Source organism: Haliotis cracherodii, unplaced genomic scaffold (assembly GCF_022045235.1).
Source record: "Haliotis cracherodii isolate W230 unplaced genomic scaffold, xgHalCrac1.p SCAF_18, whole genome shotgun sequence".
Lineage (NCBI taxonomy): Eukaryota > Metazoa > Mollusca > Gastropoda > Lepetellida > Haliotidae > Haliotis > Haliotis cracherodii.
Window position 1 is genome coordinate 23,525,776 of NW_027266273.1, and position 13,676 is coordinate 23,539,451.

General features: G+C 44.9%; 2 protein-coding genes across 2 annotated transcripts in view; one reads left to right on the forward strand and one right to left on the reverse strand.

Annotated features, from left to right (window-relative positions):
- Positions 1–13,676, forward strand: part of LOC139465910 (unconventional myosin-Ib-like) — a 91,696-nt gene that overhangs the window by 16,812 nt on the left and 61,208 nt on the right. Inside the window, exon 2 of the mRNA XM_071247900.1 lies at positions 9,295–9,454. Within this exon, the coding sequence (XP_071104001.1) occupies positions 9,320–9,454 (135 nt within the window). The 5' untranslated portion in view covers positions 9,295–9,319. The remainder of the gene's footprint in view (positions 1–9,294; positions 9,455–13,676) is intronic.
- LOC139465566 (octapeptide-repeat protein T2-like) lies at positions 2,633–3,361 on the reverse strand. The gene has a single exon (XM_071247281.1). The coding sequence runs from the start codon at positions 3,359–3,361 to the stop codon at positions 2,633–2,635; it is 729 nt and encodes a 242-aa protein (XP_071103382.1).

Genomic DNA, 13,676 nt, shown 5'->3' on the forward strand with positions numbered 1-13,676 from the left:
AATGAGAGAGACAACTTGCAGCTCTTGACAGACAGACAGGCAAATGAGTCCTGCGATTAGCTCAGATTAGAGAGACAGCTCCCATAATGGGCTGCTGTGTTTGTAAGAATGTTCGCTTAACGTGGATAAATTTGTTTAGTAATCCTCACTATGTTACACATTGTTCTGCTACAAGGCGCTGACCCTGGAGTTGAACAACAACTGACATTGCTGACGTTTTGTTCATCTTTACTTTTCATATATGAACAAGCTTTGCAAGCTTTGTGTCCTCAGTTCAGCCCCACTGATGACATGTTTTGCCATCATCAACAAGTTAGACTAGTTACCATGGTTACACAGATGCGCGCGACTACCGTCAGTTTCACAATGTTTTGTAAATGATGGTTTGTTTGCTCTTCAATCAGTTATTTACTGCCTGCAATATCTCGGTGTTCGCAATCATTTCCCTGTGTGAAGATCACATGTTATACTGGCGACTGTCTGTATAAACTACTGGCGACGGTCTGTATAAACTACTGGCGACTGTCTGTATAAACTACTGGCTACTGTCTGTATAAACTACTGGCGACTGTCTGTATAAACTACTGGCGACTGTCTGTATAAACTACTGGCGACTGTCTGTATAAACTACTGGCGACTGTCTGTATAAACTACTGGCTACTGTCTGTATAAACTACAGGCGACTGTCTGTATAAACTACTGGCGACTGTCTGTATAAACTACTGGCGACTGTCTGTATAAACTACTGGCAGCGATCTGTATAAACTACTGGCGACTGTCTGTATAAACTACTGGCGACTGTCTGTATAAACTACTGGCGACTGTCTGTATAAACTACTGGCTACTGTCTGTATAAACTACTGGCGACTGTCTGTATAAACTACTGGCTACTGTCTGTATAAACTACTGGCTACTGTCTGTATAAACTACTGGCGACTGTCAGTATAAACCAAATGAAGATTATGAAGAGTATGTACAAAAACAAACTGAGACACTTTCGTATAGAACCGCCTACCATGTATACTACTCCAAGAAGTTAATGAACACCTGATCCTTTCATGTTACTGTTGTCATGCCTTGTACATGAAGGAATCGGGTGGTCACATGTTATTTTGAGTAGTATTTGAAACAGGTGTGTTTTCTTTAACTTCTTTTGAGGGGTATATGAAAGAATCGGTTTTGAGGGATATATGAAAGAATTGGTTTTGTGGTGTATATGAAAGAATCGGTTTTGAGGGGTATATGAAAGAATCGGTTTTGAGAGTCATATAAAGAACTGGTTTTGAGGGGTATATGAAAGAATTGGTTTTGAGAGGTATATGAAAGAATCGGTTTTGAGGGTTATTGGTACCTATTGGTAGGTGTGGTGTCATCCCATCAGTTGGCTCTATTGGTAGGTGTGGCGTCATCCCATCGGTTGGCTCTATTGGTAGGTGTGGCGTCATCCCATCGGTTGGCTCTATTGGCAGGTGTGGTGTCATCCCATCGGTTGGCTCTATTGGTAGGTGTGGCGTCATCCCATCGGTTGGCTCTATTGGCAGGTGTGGTGTCATCCCATCAGTTGGCTCTATTGGTAGGTGTGGCGTCATCCCATCGGTTGGCTCTATTGGCAGGTGTGGTGTCATCCCATCAGTTGGCTCTATTGGTAGGTGTGGCGTCATCCCATCGGTTGGCTCTATTGGTAGGTGTGGTGTCATCCCATCAGTTGGGCTACTGGTAGGTCTTGTGTCATCCCATCAGTTGGCCTACTGGTAGGTGTGGTGTCATCCGATTGGTTGGCCCTATTGGTAGGTGTGGTGTCATCCCATCAGTTGGCCCTATTGGTAGGTGTGGTGTCATCCCATTGGTTGGCCCTATTGGTAGGTGTGGTGTCATCCCATCAGTTGGCCCTATTGGTAGGTGTGGTGTCATCCCATTGGTTGGTCCTATTGGTAGGCGTGGTGTCATCCCATCAGTTGGCCCTATTGGTAGGTGTGGTGTCATCCCTATTGGTTGGCCCTACTGGTAGGTGTGGTGTCATCCCATTGGTTGGCCCCAGTAGTAGTTGTGGTGTCATCCCATCGGTTGGCCCTATTGGTAGTTGCCTGAAACATGTGATGTTGTGTGCGTGCCCTGGTGTATGTAGCCTGAACCATGTCAATGAATGGTTTTGACAGATGCTTTGCTTCCTGATAAACTATGTATCCGTCAGGGTTGCATGTGTTGGTATTGTGGTTGATCAAGTCCATGAGTGATGGACAAACTTTCCTGATACTCTTTCTGTGTAAATATAAGCTTGTGTCAACAACTCAACTTTTTGTTTGCCACACAGTCATATGTTGTCTTCCTGTGCATGTAACCTGCCTGTGTGTGTCATCTGGGTTATGACATTCATGAGGCAGATGACATGCACAGGTCAGACGACATAATGTTTGCCCTGTGTTAGACCCTGCTCATGTCCTCTGTCCCGTCTGCCCCATCATCTACCCCCAGTGTGTCTGCCCTGTCCTCTGCCCTCTGAGTTGTCTGCTCTGTCCTGTCTTCTGCCTTGTCCTTTCCCTGTCCCTTGCCCTGTCCCTTGCCATCATCTGCCCTGTCCTCTGCTCTGTCCTCTGCCCTGTCCTCTGCTCTGTCCTCTGTCCCGTCTGCCCCATCATCTACCCCCAGTGTGTCTGCCCTGTCCTCTGCCCTCTGAGTTGTCTGCTCTGTCCTGTCTTCTGCCTTGTCCTTTGCCCTGTCCCTTGCCATCATCTGCCCTGTCCCCAGCCCTGTCCCTTGCCCTCTGCATCGTCTGCCCTTTCCTCTTCCCTGCCCTCTGCTCTGTCTTCTGCCCTCTGCTACGCCTTCCCTGTCTTCTGCCCTCTGCCCTCTGCATTGTCTTCCCTGTCTTCTGCCCTGTCCTCTGTCTTGTCTTCTGCCCTCTGCGTCGTCTGCTCTGTCGTCTACCTTCTGCTACGCCTTCCCTGTCTTCTGCCCTCTGCATCGTCTTCCCTGTCCTCTGCCTTGTCTTCTGCCCTCTGCGTCGTCTGCTCTGTCGTCTGCCCTCTGCTACGCCTTCCCTGTCTTCTGCCCTCTGCATCGTCTTCCCTGTCCTCTGCCTTGTCTTCTGCCATCTGCGTCGTCTGCTCTGTCGTCTACCTTCTGCTACGCCTTCCCTGTCTTCTGCCCTCTGCATCGTCTTCCCTGTCCTCTGCCTTGTCTTCTGCCATCTGCGTCGTCTGCTCTGTCGTCTACCTTCTACTACGCCTTCCCTGTCTTCTGCCCTCTGCATCGTCTTCCCTGTCCTCTGCCTTGTCTTCTGCCCTCTGCGTCGTCTGCTCTGTCGTCTGCCCTGTGTATGTAGTTTGCCCTGTGTGCAGAAGCAGACGGTGTGAAGTGACATTGCTGCTGTCTGCTTAAAGATTTGTGTTTGCCATCCAGGCTTATTTGAGGGAAGATAAATGGATCTATTGTGTGCATTTGGCCCTCTGGTGAAGATGGCAGATCAAGTGAGGATCATCTAAAGTCAATCTCCCCCATCAGTAGCCATGTCACCAGTTTCAGGGCACAGTTTCTCCATGTTTTATTGAACTTACAGTCTTTAGAGACTGTTCCCCATGTAATGGAATAGCCTAGCGGTTGTCTATGTCATGATATTGTTCAAAGATGACAGGGTAAAGTTACGATTAAATCATCACTGGATGTGAACCATCCTTGGTAGTGTAGGACTATCTTAGTCTCAGGTAAATTAAGTCTTTCCTTCAGCTACACTGGTGTAATATATCTAACTCATTCACTCATCCTCTCAACAATTGAACAGATTGTGGGGAATTGAATATGAGCTTCAGCTTTCAGCACTAGAATAGACAGTCTCCCATAAATATGACAAACAGTTGATGAGACGGTCCCTTCCCTCATAAGAGAGCGTCACCGAACCCCTCTACATTTTCCTGTAGCATTTTATGAGAGGATGATGGTGTCCCACAGTTGGATTCCAAGTTCTAGCAATAGCATTATCAAAATCATTTAGCTGCTGAAGAAGTCTTCGACTTTAATTGGCGTTGGGAGAGGGCAGCGGATTCTTGTGTCAGTCCTACTTGCTCCTAGTATCACTTATAAGGATTAGGTGAGGTGTTCAAGGGAATTGTGCAGAGTCAGCACATTATTCTGGGCCTCTTTATGGTATCACCAAAGTATCAAAATCCTCTCTCTGAATAATTCTACTGCCTACAGTATACTACATTTGGTTTTTAAAAGGGCGCCCCGGACCCCTTGGACCCGCTTCCACGAACCTAATGGCACAAGAGACCTGTGAGGATCCGTCAGTCCCCCTACCCCCTGGCACCTGATTAGGCAAGGGAATTGTGCAACACATTATTCTGAACCTCTTTATGGTATACATCACCTTAAAATCCTACCTCACATAAAATGCTTCATTCATGGTAACTATCGACCCATGCAGCCACAAGTTGCTTCCCTTAGCAGTGCCAGGATCTCCAGAATCTTGAAACACCCTGATTATTATCTTTGCTTTGTGCTTGTGGGTTCTGCCAAAATGGTAAACATACATGACTTGTGTCACTTATGTCTTGTGTTAAACAAGTTAAACTCTTGTGTTAAACCCTTGTGTTTAGCCTATCTCTCTCTCACTGACTGACACAAAGTTATGTCAACCTCAGTGACTGAGAAATTACTTACTCTGCGTAAAATGCTAGCTCACTCTTTCATTATAAATAAAATATTTCTTGACCTTCTCCTGGATGTGGGGCAGTGGGGTAGCCCAGCATTTGCTTGTTTTGCTGAAGACAAGGTTCAGTTTCCCATGTCTGTAAAGGCCCACCCTGATCAGCAGCTGGATATTGCTGAACGTGGAATAAAACACCCACCCTGACACCCACCCTGACACCCACTGTGTTGGGCTGCATCCAGATTTGATCGTCACCAGATGAATGTAATCTCTGTTTGATTTATGGATTTCGAATCCATGTTGAATGGATATTTTGTTATCACTCAATTACAGATCTGAGAGTTATTGACTGTTATCTACCTGCTTGTTAAATCATTGTAAGCTATTTGTATATTCACCAGGAATGTGATAATAACATGTAGTTCTACCAGTGAAGTGTTAAGCAAAATCGTGGTTGTCGTAATTACATTGTGTATGGGCATAAATATAGACTAGAGGTTTCAGCAATCTCGCTTCATGCCTGCTTCCACGTCCCACACAACCATTACATTGTCTGCTGTACAGACGTCACCAGCATCCACTACTGTGTCTGCTTCTCCGACGTCACCAACATCCACTACTGTGTTTGTTTCTCCGACGACACCAACATCCACTACTGTGTCTGCCTCTCCGACGTCACCAACATCCACTACTGTGTCTGCTTCTCCGACGTCACCAACATCCACTACTGTTTCTGTTTCTTCGACGTCACCAACATCCACTACTGTGTCTGCTTCTCCGACGTCACCAACATCCACTACTGTGTCTGCTTCGCCGACGTCACCAGCATCCACAACTGTGTCTGCTGTACAGACGTCACCAGCATCCACTTCTGTGATTACTTAAGTAGTAACAGTGTCAGCCAAGGTCTTTGCTCTAGTTGTGTCATTGATCTGTCAATCGCCCTAGCTAGCACTCCCAGGAGACAAGAATGGCTGGATCAAGAATGAAACAGACATTTCTGGTTTGCAGAGACGATATTTGAAAGCCTTGGCAGGGGTGATTCCTGAAGACCTTGGCAGGGGTGATACTTGAAGGCCTTGGCAGGGGTGATACTTGGAGGCCTTGGTAGGGGTGACCCTTGAAGACTTTGGCAGGGGTGATACTTGAAGGCCTTGGCAGGGGTGATACTTGAAGGCCTTGGCAGGGGTGATACTTGAAGGCCTTGGCAGGGGTGATACTTGAAGGCCTTGGCAGGGGTGATACTTGAAGGCCTTGGCAGGGGTGATACTTGGAGGCCTTGGCAGGGGTGATACTTGAAGGCCTTGGCAGGGGTGATACTTGGAGGCCTTGGCAGGGGTGATACTTGAAGGCCTTGGCAGGGGTGATACTTGAAGGCCTTGGCAGGGGTGATACATGAAGGCCTTGGCAGGGGTGATACTTGAAGACCTTGGCAGGGGTGATACTTGCAGGCCTTGGCAGGGGTGACCCTTGAAGACTTTGGCAGGGGTGATACTTGAAGACCTTGGCAGGGGTGATACTTGAAGACCTTGGCAGGGGTGATACTTGAAGGCCTTGGCAGGGGTGATACTTGCAGGCCTTGGCAGGGGTGATACTTGAAGACCTTGGCAGGGGTGATACTTGAAGACCTTGGCAGGGGTGATACATGAAGGCCTTGGCAGGGGTGATACATGAAGGCCTTGGCAGGGGTGATACTTGAAGACCTTGGCAGGGGTGATTCTGAGACTCAGGGTCAGGGTTTACACAAGGGAGGCTGGATGATTGTTTCTTGTCCCCTTATCAAAGTGCTTTAAGTTTTGTTGGTTAATTTGCACAAATATTAAGGTGTTCATCTAAACAATAAGTATTTAATTGCTGGAACTGTATTCTTGCCTTCGTTTAGATGGCTGCGACACCTGTCACAGAGATTATATCTAATCTAAATGATAGAATCCCTGCACCTGCCATAGGAATGCATGATCTAGTGCCTTGTGTAAAGCACATGACCGAGAGCGTGGTGCCTGGTGTGTTGGACTCGTGTGACGGGGCTAATCCTAGCTGAGTGTGACATGATGCACCCAAGCACAGGCTGATATTGATTTATGCACATCATCTGTCATAAATATCTTTGTGACTTAGTCTTCTTTCAGTGTGTGCTGGGGCGGTAGGGTAGCCTAGTGGTTAAAGCCTTCGCTCGTTATGCTGAAGGCCCAGGTTCGATTCCCCACATGGGTACAATGTGTGAAGCCTATTTCTGTTGTCGATACAGTAAAACCATACTCACTCACTCACTCAGCCACTCACTCACTCACTCACTCACTCACTCACTCACTCACTGCTTTATCAGCATGTCATGTAAACATGCCACATGGTCAGCCTTTCCTGTATAGTAGGGTTCAGATATGGCTATACACATGACATCGAAGACTGTAGACTGTAATGACAAAGCATGTAAAGCATTATTTTGGGGATGGAATAAAGTGACTCTGTTCCTTCACGGCTTGACCTAGATGTTTGAAGCGATCTTAGCCCTAAGTTCTTATCATAGACTGTCCTAGCCAATCTTCGAAACTACTGTAGCCCTAAGGTATTGTAAGAATGTTGTAAAGTTAACCCTCAACTGCAAACCAATAAAATAGGGTGACTCAAAATTCAGGAGATCCTGGCACTGCTAAGGGATGCAACTTGTGGTTGCAATTTGTAGATTGGCCCATGGAGGAGATCATCCCGAAATATCAAAGTTGAAGACTGTGATCTGAGTGCTCCTGTCAGGGATGCACTGCCTATGTGCTGGTGTGTGCAGGTGAGCTGCTAGTGCTAGACATGTATACAGCATGGCTGAGGAAGTCTGGTTTTACCATCACATCAAAATACATCACTGTTGTGGCCTTTAAAGCACCTGATGAGCCATATGGTGTTGGTTCCATGACGTATACAGTTTAGATGGCTGTGCAGTCAATTATTTTCCACTCCTTGCATACCCTTTCCTTAAGTGCTCAGGTCCCTTGACAGCGCTGCAGTTCTTTATCAGGCTTTTCCTTGTTCAGCTGGATGTCTATGTTGATTAGTGTGAGACTGACAGTGCTCATTACCTAGGATATCAAGGCAGGGTTCGTCAGTGCAATTAGCACTGATTTTACAGAAACGTGTTGTTGATCTGTGGAAACTATAGCACAAGAAGACAGCACTCTTCATTGGGTCAAGGAAAGTTAACATTGTTTAAAAATGTGGTTGTTTAATCAATTATTGACTTGTGTAAAGTTTCAGTATGTTATGGACACTTTACAGTTAAAAACTGACTCTTGTAAAATTTCATAATTTTAAAAGTTAGATTATTAAAGCATTCATGACCTTTATATTAAATCGCATTGTGGAGGGCAACGTTTCATAAATTGTTTCACATTATTCAGTTTGAAAGACTGGGCATAATTGACTACTACTAAATATCATGTATCCCTTGTGGAAAAAACATTACTGTATTAGCCATAATTCCTTGAATGTCCATGCTGAGTCTCCAAATCCTTCTGGCAGTAACCATGGTAATACCATCAAAGACCATTCCATGTCTTATTTTCAACTTTGAATGTATATGTGTGTTGAAGATGTTGAAGTGTTACAGAATACATAATGAACTGTCATACATTGACTTGTGAAATACTTGTAACTTCCTGGACATAACAGAAGTTCTCTTTGAATGGCCGTTATTAACTTGAAATGGTTGATGGATCCTGTCCCTGGATTATTCAGAAATGAAGATAAAATGATTTTTCCAGAACTGTTCATCATGCAAAAAATGTTGTGAATGACCTGACAACAAGATATTTAATTCATGCTAAAATTGTCACATACCCGGGAATAATGTCAAACATCACGCATGCTGTCGAAGGAAAGATTTGTTTTTTGTATAGTTCCACCATGTCTTTTGATATCAAGTTAAAGAGGAATTTCTGGCTTAACACACAAACTGGCAGCAATTCCCAACGCTGATTTGATTGGAGGCTTTTTCTTGGAGTCACCCTTTGTGGTAAAACTGTAATATTTTTTAAGTGGTACGAGTCGCACCCTAAACTCACTAACTTAGCAAAGGTTTGCCCAAAAAAGGTCAAAGTCCGGGGATAGGGTTAGCCATCGAGGTGTTGGCTTCTGAGGTCAATCTCTGTGTCTTAGCGGGGATGGTAATTGGTGACATAGTGATTAATGGTAGCTTGAGGATTCCCTTATCTCAACAGAGGTAGAGGGGTTTATATCAGCTGGAGACGAGTCACACTTAGATCTACTCCAGTGCGTCAGCAGGGAGATGTCATCGTCATGTGCCTCATCTCTTCAAGACCTGTGAAGCAGGCTGCAATACTTGTGTATGGGTGCCTTACAACTAAGGGTTGAAGTGTTTAGTAGACTTAAGACCTTCAAGGGTACACAAGTCCATTCTTGAGGTTACCAACAGTAATATTGCTGGAATATTGATTAAATCAGAGTAAAACCCTACTCACTCACTCACTCACTCACTCACTCACTCACTCACTCACTCACTCACTCAGGTGACTTGGTAACTATGGCTACTAAGTTACCATGGTCACGAAGGTTGCTACTCTAGATCTGACTGGTAGAGGGAGACCAACTAACTTGTTATCTATGATCATGGACATTAATGTTTTTGTTTTTACTTTCAGCCCTGCGTGTGAACAGAAGTAAATCATGGCGCTACACCAGGGGGCGCTGTCGGTGTTTGAGAACAACGTAGGTGTCAGCGATGCTGTGCTTCTTGACCCCATGACAGAGGACGCTTTTATAGAGAATCTTAAAGAACGATTCAAACATGATCAGATATATGTAAGTATGGATCAGACTTAGCCTTGCTCCAAGGCTGTACTGAAAGAAAAGTCCATGGATGTGTAGTAATTCTGTCATACTAATAAGCAAGTCTAGATATGTGGACACTACTCCAGTCTCTTACAGGGACAACTTGTTCTTATTATTTACTTAACCTAGACCTTATGATTTCATATAATAATAATTGCCTTCAATACTTGTGCAAGTCTAGGGTCAGACTTTGTGAAAGTGAAACTGTGCTAAATGATATGGTGAAAGAGTATCTTGTGGCAATAGACAGTTTCCTTGAGGCATTCTACTTTGGAAGTCATCATAACTCAATATAACAAAATGTAGCAATATCACATTGACTATTATTTCCTAAACAATTCCCATTAAAAGTATTCATTGTCTGTCTGTTTAATTGTTTTTTAAATCTACTTAATTAATTTTATTCATAATATTATTCAATATTGTTCCCATTAATTTTGTTGAAATTGGGTGTCACACCAACTCACTGATACTTGCAGCATCTATGATAACATTACTTCTGTTGGGGCCTCAAAACCTTAGTTGTCAAAGTATGGATGCATACATGTATGATAAGTGCATTACATTGACTTGTTTACAGTCATATTTGTTGTTTGTTAGCAAAATGTTTTCACGATCGTAAAACCAATTACAGATAATATGCCAATATGCAAACCTTATGATTATTTTTGTTTTAAATATGTATAGTAAAAGTAGCAACAATTGACAAGGGGTTAGAATATATTTTGACTGCATATTATATACGAAACAGTGATTTTAATTTTTTTTTTATATAGTAGTAACTAAACACTACCAGATGGCCTCAACACTGACAAAGTTGATATCTTTTTGACAAATTTACGTTAACAAATATGTTGTGTCAGAGTTGAATACTGGTTTGTGTGCTCCGTGTCTTATGGTTGGTGCACGGAGTTGAATACTGGTTTGTGTGCTCCGTGTCTTATGGTTGGTGCACGGAGTTGAATACTGGTTTGTGTGCTCCGTGTCTTATGGTTGGTGCACGGAGTTGAATACTGGTTTGTGTGCTCCGTGTCTTATGGTTGGTGCACGGAGTTGAATACTGGTTTGTGTGCTCCGTGTCTTATGGTTGGTGCACAGAGTTGAATACTGGTTTGTGTGCTCCGTGTCTTATGTTTGGTACATGGAGTTGAATACTGGTTTGTGTGCTCCGTGTCTTATGGTTGGTGCACGGAGTTGAATACTGGTTTGTGTGCTCCGTGTCTTATGGTTGGTACATGGAGTTGAATACTGGTTTGTGTGCTCCATGTCTTATGGTTGGTGCACGGAGTTGAATACTGGTTTGTGTGCTCCGTGTCTTATGTTTGGTACATGGAGTTGAATACTGGTTTGTGTGCTCCGTGTCTTATGGTTGGTGCACAGAGTTGAATACTGGTTTGTGTGCTCCGTGTCTTATGGTTGGTGCACGGAGTTGAATACTGGTTTGTGTGCTCCGTGTCTTATGTTTGGTACATGGAGTTGAATACTGGTTTGTGTGCTCCGTGTCTTATGTTTGGTACATGGAGTTGAATACTGGTTTGTGTGCTCTGTGTCTTATGGTTGGTGCACGGAGTTGAATACTGGTTTGTGTGCTCCGTGTCTTATGGTTGGTGCACGGAGTTGAATACTGGTTTGTGTGCTCCGTGTCTTATGGTTGGTGCACGGAGTTGAATACTGGTTTGTGTGCTCCGTGTCTTATGGTTGGTGCACGGAGTTGAATACTGGTTTGTGTGCTCCGTGTCTTATGGTTGGTGCACGGAGTTGAATACTGGTTTGTGTGCTCCGTGTCTTATGGTTGGTACATGGAGTTGAATACTGGTTTGTGTGCTCCATGTCTTATGTTTGGTACATGGAGTTGAATACTGGTTTGTGTGCTCCGTGTCTTATGGTTGGTGCACGGAGTTGAATACTGGTTTGTGTGCTCCGTGTCTTATGGTTGGTGCACAGAGTTGAATACTGGTTTGTGTGCTCCGTGTCTTATGGTTGGTGCACAGAGTTGAATACTGGTTTGTGTGCTCCGTGTCTTATGGTTGGTGCACAGAGTTGAATACTGGTTTGTGTGCTCCGTGTCTTATGGTTGGTGCACGGAGTTGAATACTGGTTTGTGTGCTCCGTGTCTTATGGTTGGTGCACGGAGTTGAATACTGGTTTGTGTGCTCCGTGTCTTATGGTTGGTGCACGGAGTTGAATACTGGTTTGTGTGCTCCGTGTCTTATGGTTGGTGCACGGAGTTGAATACTGGTTTGTGTGCTCCGTGTCTTATGGTTGGTGCACGGAGTTGAATACTGGTTTGTGTGCTCCGTATCTTATGTTTGGTGCACAGAGTTGAATACTGGTTTGTGTGCTCCGTGTCTTATGGTTGGTACATGGAGTTGAATACTGGTTTGTGTGCTCCGTATCTTATGGTTGGTGCACGGAGTTGAATACTGGTTTGTGTGCTCCGTGTCTTATGGTTGGTACACGGAGTTGAATACTGGTTTGTGTGCTCCGTGTCTTATGGTTGGTGCACAGAGTTGAATACTGGTTTGTGTGCTCCGTGTCTAATGGTTGGTGCACAGAGTTAAATACTGGTTTGTGTGCTCCGTGTCTTATGGTTGGTGCACGGAGTTGAATACTGGTTTGTGTGCTCCGTGTCTTATGGTTGGTGCACGGAGTTGAATACTGGTTTGTGTGCTCCGTGTCTTATGGTTGGTGCACGGAGTTGAATACTGGTTTGTGTGCTCCGTGTCTTATGGTTGGTGCATGGAGTTGAATACTGGTTTGTGTGCTCCGTGTCTTATGGTTGGTGCACGGAGTTGAATACTGGTTTGTGTGCTCCGTGTCTTATGGTTGGTGCACGGAGTTGAATACTGGTTTGTGTGCTCCGTGTCTTATGGTTGGTGCACGGAGTTGAATACTGGTTTGTGTGCTCCGTGTCTTATGGTTGGTGCACGGAGTTGAATACTGGTTTGTGTGCTCCGTGTCTTATGGTTGGTGCACAGAGTTGAATACTGGTTTGTGTGCTCCGTGTCTTATGGTTGGTGCACGGAGTTGAATACTGGTTTGTGTGCTCTGTGTCTTATGGTTGGTGCACGGAGTTGAATACTGGTTTGTGTGCTCCGTGTCTTATGGTTGGTGCACGGAGTTGAATACTGGTTTGTGTGCTCCGTGTCTTATGGTTGGTGCACGGAGTTGAATACTGGTTTGTGTGCTCCGTGTCTTATGGTTGGTACATGGAGTTGAATACTGGTTTGTGTGCTCCGTGTCTTATGGTTGGTGCACGGAGTTGAATACTGGTTTGTGTGCTCCGTGTCTTATGGTTGGTGCACGGAGTTGAATACTGGTTTGTGTGCTCCGTGTCTTATGGTTGGTGCACGGAGTTGAATACTGGTTTGTGTGCTCCGTGTCTTATGGTTGGTACATGGAGTTGAATACTGGTTTGTGTGCTCCGTGTCTTATGGTTGGTACATGGAGTTGAATACTGGTTTGTGTGCTCCGTGTCTTATGGTTGGTGCACGGAGTTGAATACTGGTTTGTGTGCTCCGTGTCTAATGGTTGGTGCACGGAGTTGAATACTGGTTTGTGTGCTCCGTGTCTAATGGTTGGTGCACGGAGTTGAATACTGGTTTGTGTGCTCCGTGTCTTATGGTTGGTGCACGGAGTTGAATACTGGTTTGTGTGCTCCGTGTCTTATGGTTGGTGCACAGAGTTGAATACTGGTTTGTGTGCTCCGTATCTTATGGTTGGTGCACGGAGTTGAATACTGGTTTGTGTGCTCCGTGTCTTATGGTTGGTGCACGGAGTTGAATACTGGTTTGTGTGCTCTGTGTCTTATGGTTGGTGCACAGAGTTGAATACTGGTTTGTGTGCTCCGTGTCTTATGGTTGGTGCACAGAGTTGAATACTGGTTTGTGTGCTCCGTGTCTTATGGTTGGTGCACGGAGTTGAATACTGGTTTGTGTGCTCCGTGTCTTATGGTTGGTGCACGGAGTTGAATACTGGTTTGTGTGCTCCGTGTCTTATGGTTGGTACATGGAGTTGAATACTGGTTTGTGTGCTCCGTGTCTTATGGTTGGTGCACGGAGTTGAATACTGGTTTGTGTGCTCCGTGTCTTATGGTTGGTGCACAGAGTTGAATACTGGTTTGTGTGCTCCGTGTCTTATGGTTGGTGCACGGAGTTGAATACTGGTTTGTGTGCTCCGTGTCTTATGGTTG